This window comes from Miscanthus floridulus, chromosome 10, assembly GCF_019320115.1.
Source record: "Miscanthus floridulus cultivar M001 chromosome 10, ASM1932011v1, whole genome shotgun sequence".
In the NCBI taxonomy this organism is placed as follows: domain Eukaryota; kingdom Viridiplantae; phylum Streptophyta; class Magnoliopsida; order Poales; family Poaceae; genus Miscanthus; species Miscanthus floridulus.
The window spans coordinates 130,448,556-130,457,130 of record NC_089589.1 but is presented as its reverse complement, the minus strand read 5'-3'; the positions used below and the strand labels follow the sequence as shown (position 1 = coordinate 130,457,130).

Below are 8,575 nucleotides of genomic sequence, written 5' to 3'. Positions count from 1 at the left end.
ACTAGCAATATGGTGCTAATTGACGTTGCACCATCCACCTACACTAATGAGTCTAAATAAACATTAAAGCCCATTAGTAAATAAAAGACATGTGCCTTTAGGATTTATTAGGATTATTGCAATGAGCTTTGAGCATTGGGAAAAAGGAGAGATTTATTATTTTCGGAATTAATTAATTTCATGGATAAAATAATTTCAAAAAAGTATAGGATTATTATTTAAGCCGCGAAAAATACTCCGAAAGTTCTGAAAATTCGGGGAAAATGCCTAGAGACATTATGAAACATGAGGAACCCAAATAAAGTATTTGGAGCCCATGATAAGATAATTTGGAGCATCTAAAAATTAAATTATGCTCATAGACAAGTAGGAACAAGTTCTAGAAAAAGCTGAAAAATTCCCATAAAGTTTTGAGAGATAGGTTAATGAGTGAGAAACTCAAAGGAATGATTTAGAGCAGATGAAGAGGATCTTGGAAAATTCCGAACGAAAATATTAGGATCGAGAAAGCAAGAATTTGATTATAGAAAAAGATAGAGACGAGCCGGAGACAGATAAACGACTTACTAAATGCATTTTGAAAATTTTACTCACTCATTACACCAAGTCACACAACAAGCAAACATCACATCAAGCAAAACCCATTAAATTAATTTGGAAAACATTGAAAATTCTTTTTTTCTATAACTAAACTTGCACTACCTTAAACTAAACTTGGGAAATTTTATATCTTCATTGAAATTATTTATTTTATTTAGTGTTTTCTATGTACAACTCAAAATCAAAAAATTTGGGGTGTGACAATAGATTTCCACTCATGCTCACTTGGATATCTTGTGCTAAGAGACCTCCAATCACTTTAATTGCAAGCGGTAAGCCATCACAATTTTCAAGAATTTCCATCCCAATAGTTTTCAGTTGATCAATTTTGACTACCTGCCAAACTTGTAATTTGAAGCATCTTAATTATTTCTAACAACGATGAGGTTGCTTATATTACATTTCCTTGCAAATAATACGAATTCAGCATGCTTCTTTTGTAAAACAATGAAGGTTATGTACATATTAAGTACTTTAGATGCAAATGTAGATAATTTAGATGTAAATTTTTGTGCTACTTAGATTATTGTTTATAATAGTATATAGGTGTCGTCTAGTCCAGACCAACATTTACGCTTACTTAGGTTATTTTATATAACCACAGAGGTCTGTAGTTCATATACAGATTTAAGGTGCTACTCTAGACTAGTTTGTATAACGAAATGTGGTTATGCTTTTACAAAACATACTAGCTAGATCCTGTGAATATTTTTATAGAGGCTACCAAATTGTCGACCTTATATTTCTGCTTCTTTGAAAAAAGTTCTAGTATTTAGCTCTTTTTCAACATGTCTTTTCAACATTATTGTGGGACACATAAGGAAGTTTCTAACTACTAGTAATCCCTACTTCCAACTAAGAGGGCGGTTTTATTCTAAGTGAAACAATTTTAGCTTTCACTAAATTATAGTTAAAATTACCATCCACTATTGTAAAATGATTTTAGGAAACATGATCTTTGATTAACAGAGGAGGGCACACCCAGTGACCACCTCCATCAATGGTCATGTGGCCTCCAGGAAAATGTGCGTCTCCGAAAATCATTTAGGGAGACGGACGTCCTAAGACAACAACCTCCGAAAAGCATCGATTAACTAAGGCAGTCGGCTTAGGATGACTGCCTCCACAAATAAATTTTTAGATGCGGGTGTCTTAAGTTGCCCGCCTCTATAAATAGTTGCATGCAAAAATAATTCATAACTTGTGCATATGAACTCGTATAAAGATAAACTTTATATCAAAATTGTCGCCTTGAATGTGATCTACAACTTAATAGTAGTTTAAAAGTTTTTGATTTAAAACTATTTAGGGTCCTAAAATATTGTTGTAAGTTTATAGATTCTGAAATTTTATATTTAAAATTTTCAAACAATCATGGATGTTGACATGGTCTATACAAATGTTGTAAGTCTCAATACAATCTACAACTTTGAGTTGAAGTCTTTTATTTGAAGTCATTTAGAGTCCCAAATATGCGTTCTAAATTTATAGATTTTGAAATTCAAAATTTAGAATTCCTAAGTCTTTTATTTGAAGTCATTTCAAATGTTCACATAGTTAATACCAAAATTGAGGGGGCTAACCTGATCTACATATTTTCCATTGATAAATTTTTTATTTAAAATTTTTAGTGTCTCAAATATTTGTTTTAATTTCACATATTTTGAGATTCAAAATTTTGATTTTTTAAACAATCTCACATGGAGACATATCCTATACCAAAGTTGAAGTGCTTGACAAGATTTAAACTTTATAGTTAAAAATTTTCCATTTGAGTTCAATTAGTATTCAAAATATTCAATATAAGATTATGAAATGTTGATATAAAAAGATAGCATCTTATATATAGTCACAAATAAGCGTGTGGTGTAGTAGTAGAGAGGTGCTAGTGCTGAACTGATTCTCCAAATCCTATCTCCGTAAATGGTATTAACAGATGTGGCCATTCATTAATCGATTTATGAAGGCGGTCGTTTGCCCGTCGTCGGAAATGGTTGATTAAGAATGATGATAGGCCGGAGGCTGATGTCATGCCTGCCTCCGTAAATGCAAAATGACCGCCTCTAAATATCATTACAGTAATAGTGAACATTTATAAAGTGAAATAGGTTTGCTCTAAATATACTTATTTATTCTTTATAAACAAAATCTAATGATACTAAATTGATGTCATAATTGAAGTTAATATTTTCTGTTGATATTAAATATGACCACATTTCCAGTAGCTAGACTTCATAAAGAGCTAGCCATGCACTAAATTTTTGGATGGAGTGAGTAATTGCTAACTTGAACCTAGAGTTTTGTTATTACCCATATATTTTATTATTTTTCTCTTTCTATCATGTTTTACTGGTCTCCTTTTTCTACTCTCGTAAGCTGGTGCTCCTTGCACTAATGTTTAGATTTAACGGAACTATGATCCATACGCTTTCTATAAATCAAGTATATATCTTAGTTGTATAAAGTATGGATAGATGACTAACCTGGTCAGGCTGCAACTGTTTCTTGAGCTGAGACCAAGCATCATCATTCTCTAGAGGCCTGACACGGTGTTGGCGCAGGGGGGATTGCATCTGTTGGGGTAGGTGTGCAGATCTTGTAGTGACAAGGACCCGGCTTCCAGGTAGTTTCTTGCTGGCATTCCTGACTGGGACACTAAGCACATGATTCCAAGCCTCATGACTCCACACATCATCCATCACAAGCAGAAACCTGCCTATGGATATGGTGTTGATGAGGGTCTCAGTCAGCGTGCTCTTGTCTTGCTTCCCACCATGGTCTCCGCCAGCATTTTCGATTGCTGTCCTCAGTAGCTCAACAACATCGAATTGCTGGGTGATGCTTAGCCATATGTTTGTTTTGAAGTGCTCTTGGATGGTTGCATCATTGAAGATCTTTTGGGCAAGGGTGGTCTTACCCATGCCGCCTGCACCAATGATAGACACAACTTTGATGCTGTGATTATTATCATCATTTGTGGTTAGCACCTGAACGAGCTCCCTTGTATCCCTCTCTATCTGTTCTCCAACTATGGCTAACTCGTCGACATGTGAACTTGTCCTATAGCTGGATAACTCAGCAGTTAGATTCCTTGCATCTAGGTTGGAACCGAGGTTCATATTGAACTTGCACTTGTTGGCCTCCCTGTAGATGTTGTCTAGCTGCTTGTTCAGCTCCTTGATGCGGCTGCCTATCTTGTGTGCGAACACAGGATTCCGCAAGCAGAAGAGCAACGGCTGGAAGCAGCCGGGCGCCATTTGTTGTTCCATGCTGCCGCCACCTCTGGACTCCCTCCTCTTGTTCGCCTCGAGTTGACATAGGTCTAGGATGTCAGCGGCGTCATACAAGGTATTCTTGAGCTTTGTCGCCCATCTCTGGACGCTTGTGTCAGTGATGCACTTCCTCTCAGCATCTGTGAGGAAGGCTTTGAGGCCTTCCATGTTGTCCTCCAGCTTGGTGATCTCAGCGGAGACGCCCAACATCATGGACACCTCTTCTTGCGCCATGTCTGCGATTAGTTTCTTGACGTAGGGTGCGAAAGCATCCAGGACAGCCGCCATGGTTGAATTAAGCATGCCGTGCCATTAGTTTCTTGACGTAGGGTGCGAAAGCATCCAGGACAGCCGCCATGGCTGAATTAAGCGTGTCGTACCTAAGGTTTTCATTTTCGGAAATTAAAATTTATCGGGGATCACAGATAAAGATGATAAACATGATATATCGGAAATATCGGACCAAATTCAAATAAAATTTAATTTGAATTTAAGTAAATTTAAATAAATTTAAACAAAATTCGTATGAAAAAGATTATTTTCTTATCGGCACATACGGATAAAGAGGATATATCGGAAATATCAGGAAATTTCGGCCGATATTGGAAACCATGGTCGTACCTGCTGCTGGTAGCCAGCTAGTAGTAAAAATCACCCACAAGATAGCAACTGCAGATTAGTAAACCATGTGCTTAACTAATTTATGTAGCTTGTATTAACTAGTCCTGCGATCATAGAAAAGTAGTACGCCGTAATCAAGTAGCTAGACACGACTCACCGGAGTGCGCGTGTCAGCAGATCGGCAGATGGGGATGAGTAACCAGCAGTAGCCAGTAGGCAAGGCCACAATGTAAACGGCTGCTGGACGGGCTGCCGGGACAACGCGGATCACGCCAAGGAGGCAGCTATATATGCTTAATTGTATTCTCTTTCCTTAATTTTGCCGATGGAGTTGAGGAAGGGAACACCGGCCGGCCAGATTTTTTATCAATTTGTCGATGCCATTTACGCTTTGTTTGTTCAACTTGTGCTAGTTCTGCTTTGTTCTGCTTTGCCACAAAAGAAAAGAAAAACTATTATTCCGGCCACCTTGGAGTTGCAGGTAGGGCGGTTTTAGACGGTTGTGGTCTGGTCGAGCAGGACGCATCACGCCAATCTCTGGCCTGCTTCCTTCTGATTTACTCTGCCAGCTCCCGTCTGTCGTGCGCCCCGCCTACGCCGCTCGCTTCCACCCGCAAGCTTGCTCCCACCCGTCGCGCACCCCACCCACTGCGGCCATCTCACCGCAGCCGTGGACGCCTCCACCACACCACCTACCTGCCCAGACTCGTTCCGCAGGGCCACCTCCACTGCACCAGTTCACCGCGCTGCCCGCCCATGTTGCGCTGAAAGTGTGTGTTGCAAACATGTATGTTTTAGGTGTTTCAGAGGTATATTGCAAGTGTTTCATATGGATGTTGCAAAAGTAGATATGGATGTTGCATGTGTTGCAATGGCTATACACGTATGTTGCAAGTGTCTATTCAAAATGTTTCATCTACTTCAGATGTATGTTGCAAATGTTTTATCTGGATGTTGCATATGTTGCACTGGCTATACACATATGTTGCAAGCGTATGTTCCAAATGTTTCATCCGTTTTAGACGTATGTTGCAGCAAGTGCTTCATGTTGCAAGTGTTTCATAACCAGGCGCGGGGAGCAGGTGCAGGCGAAGGCAGTCCCCGCATGCACGATACGGAACGGGCGCGGGTGGTCCCCCACATGCATTCGCACGGGGTGCAAAGCAGTGTAGGCGGTCCCCTCCTGTCCTACATACGCGCGGGCGCGGAGCAGGCACGGGCGTCAGGGAGCTAGTTTCACCCTTTTTAATTAACTAGCAACGTAATCCAATACATATTAAAATTGAATTCCGTACCATTGCTACACGTGACTTGTTCTATCTTGTATGAGTGCTGGTTTAGGGTCCAGGGCACATACGGGATGTAGGGGGTGTGACCGAATACGTATTAAAATCAGAATCTGTATCGATCATCGTAAAAAAAGCGGGACTGAACAAATACTCCGTTGTCTCGGGAGTTTGAACAAATTTTTAGATAATGGATTCATTAATCCGGCCCCTCTATATACATGAAGGATATACACAGACAAAAGGATATAAGAGCACATAGACTTACACGTCAGCAAAGAGGAGAGCACACGACCAAAAAAAAGGAACAAACTACAACCTCAGCACATCCCTGCTTCCCGGCATGCACATGAAACGGCCAGATTCGGCGAGTAGAAGTCGTCAAGTCGCGGCCGGCCCTAGTGCGCCATCACTGTGAACCTCCGCTGGTGCCATCTTCATCCGCTTCAAGTGAGGTGACGCCATCGCTGCGAACATTATTGTTTGACCATGAAATTCGTAGCTTTTTCTGATTCCATTATGCTAAATAATAATGTTCACAAGATATATCAGATTAGGAAGAGTCTGCATCGTGGAGGGAGATTTTCTTATGAAGTACTTGGAGATGGATCATGCTTGATATGGAAGGATGAATTGCTTTTTTGGACTTTGAACAATGGAGGATGCTGATTTTTCTTTTTTAAAGTAGATCTTAGAGATAAAAAAATAAAAAATATCTACGTAGAGATAGTACTGAATTAAACTTAAATTTCATTAATCCAGTGAAATAAAATGCCTAAGCATACTATCAAACTCAGACTACAAAAATTGTTCAAATTTGGTTATCAACGGCGCTCACGGAGTTAGTCCCGTCTCCTGTGTAACGAACACCTTGTAATGGTGTTTTGTCCTCTCAATGGCATTTAAGGGAACAAATTATCTATATGGATGGCAATTAAGGAAATAAGGCTTGTTCTTTCTTGCAACAAATATGCCTTGTTCATACAACGGTAATGGCAATGAGGGGATCAAAAACTCTAAACGGATGGCAGTGAAGGAAGCCTATAACTTTTTATGGCAATGAAGGGATTGTTATATGTTTGAGTGGCAATTAGAGAATTCTCATAATATTAATGCTGTTAGGAATTCCATAAGTGTCTCCATGGTGGCATCAATAGTCTCATCTCATGCTGTCTAGTGACGGGACTCCTTTTAGCACCTCCACATTTGGGCAACCGATGATCCTGACTTTCTACAACCTAGAGAGGTTGTTGATCCTTTTGAGTATGGGGTAATCTTGTGCTGCAGTCCAGAGATCACTGATACTCTTGAGCTTGGGGCAGTGGGACACGTCAAGTGACACGACTGATTGGAAGCTGTGCACAGATATCAGGTTGGTATCCTCGTACAGGTTGAGAGGCCAAGCGATAGAGGTGTTCTGGCCCAAAAACCAAGCGACCAGATGGTGGCTGTGCTCTGCTCTGCTCTCTTTCTGCTCTGTTATACGTCCTCCTTCCTCTGTTCACTGACATGCCCTGTGCTTCCAAAGTAGTATGAATGAACCATTATATTCCTCAGTCACAGCTCACAGTGAAGGCTCGTCCTGGCCATTTGCTCTGCCTCCCTCAGAAAGCAGAGGGCCTTGCATATATTGGTGCAGTGCAGGCGACAAAGCAGTGGATACGGTGCTGCCAGGCTCGAGCTGCTTGAGCCACGCTCTGGTCAGCTAGACAGGAGCAGGGGAAGTTACTAGACGGCGAAGTCGTCGTCCAAACCCCCGGCCCTCATGGCGAGGCGGTAGTCCTTGAGCCAATGGTCCGGGTTGGCCTCGCCGTCATACTTGGAGATGTGCGTCGGCAGCCGGAATCACCTGGGGTAGGGTGTGGCCTGGATCGCTGCCCCGAACGCCAGGGGGCCAAAGTGATCTGAGGCGGCGCCCCCGCCCCTCCGCTCGGGAGTGTGGGATTGTGCCTGAGCATGACACCTGGCCTCGATGGTGTCGCGGACGTCACGGTCGTCGCCAACCCGGTGGTGCGCAGGGGGACGCAGGGGAGAAGGTTCGCGCCTTCGCTCCTACCGGGGCTTGGCACCCCTGGTCCGTGGACGGCCAGAGCTGCTGCCAGAGGAGTCACCGCCACTTCCACCCATTGGTAGGGCGTGTGCGTCAGAGCGGTCCCCGATGATGGTGGTCGTCGGCTTGGACGGCCTAGAGAAAACAGTGCGACACCGGGAGGCGGAACTATCGGCCTGCTGCTCAAGGGCGACGTGGAGAATCCGCCTCGCCTCGTGCAGCCGCTCGTTTGTCTTCTGGTCTAGCGTGTCGAAGATGTCCTCAAGCCGGCAAGTGGCGTCCGCCATGTTGTAGGCCACTGAGGGAAAGCGTAGGGTGCTGGCCCCTAGTGCGGGCATCATCGTTGTTGGCGAGAAGCTGTGCGGCTTGCTGCTACGCAAAGTCCTACCTTTGGCGCTGGAGCTCTGCGTCAGCGGCCCCCAGGTCCACCTGCCGAGTTCGCAAGCGATCCGCCTTCTCCTGAAGGTACTTTGCGCGGCTGCGGGGACTCAAGTATGGCGGTGTGAGCTCGGGCGCCTCATTGGCGGCTACCTCGTCGTCGATGTGGTAGCACATGCGCGGTGGAGCGTAGCAGTTGATGTCGTCGGAGTCGTACTCCGAGCTGTCCTCCGAGAGGATCTCGAGGAAGGTGTGCAACGAGGGGATCTGAGCCCCCACGACGCTGGAGAGGATGGCGCCTCGTGGCTGACGAGGTGCTCCAGCTCCAGCTGGAAGGATGCCACCGTATTCTAGATCCTGAAAGGCAG

The 8,575-nt window shown here is 43.4% G+C and overlaps 1 protein-coding gene across 1 annotated transcript; it reads right to left on the bottom strand.

The window, feature by feature from the left end:
- Nucleotides 1–2,946: 2,946 nt before the first annotated feature.
- Nucleotides 2,947–4,106, bottom strand: LOC136489630 (putative disease resistance protein RGA3). Its single transcript, XM_066486210.1, has 2 exons — nucleotides 3,084–4,106; nucleotides 2,947–2,991 (listed from the first exon to the last, which is right to left on the bottom strand). Exons 1-2 carry the CDS (start codon nucleotides 4,104–4,106, stop codon nucleotides 2,947–2,949), a joined length of 1,068 nt encoding a protein of 355 aa, XP_066342307.1.
- Between the last annotated feature and the right edge of the window lie 4,469 nt (nucleotides 4,107–8,575).

Excerpts from the sequence above, each read along its gene's own strand:
- LOC136489630 (XM_066486210.1), bottom strand. The coding sequence starts at position 4,106 with ATGGCGCAAGAAGAGGTGTCCATGATGTTGGGCGTCTCCGCTGAGATC. Across the intron at positions 2,992-3,083 it reads AACAGTTGCAGCCTGACCAG|TGCAAGGAGCACCAGCTTAC; the intron begins GTTAGTCATCTA and ends TCTAAACATTAG.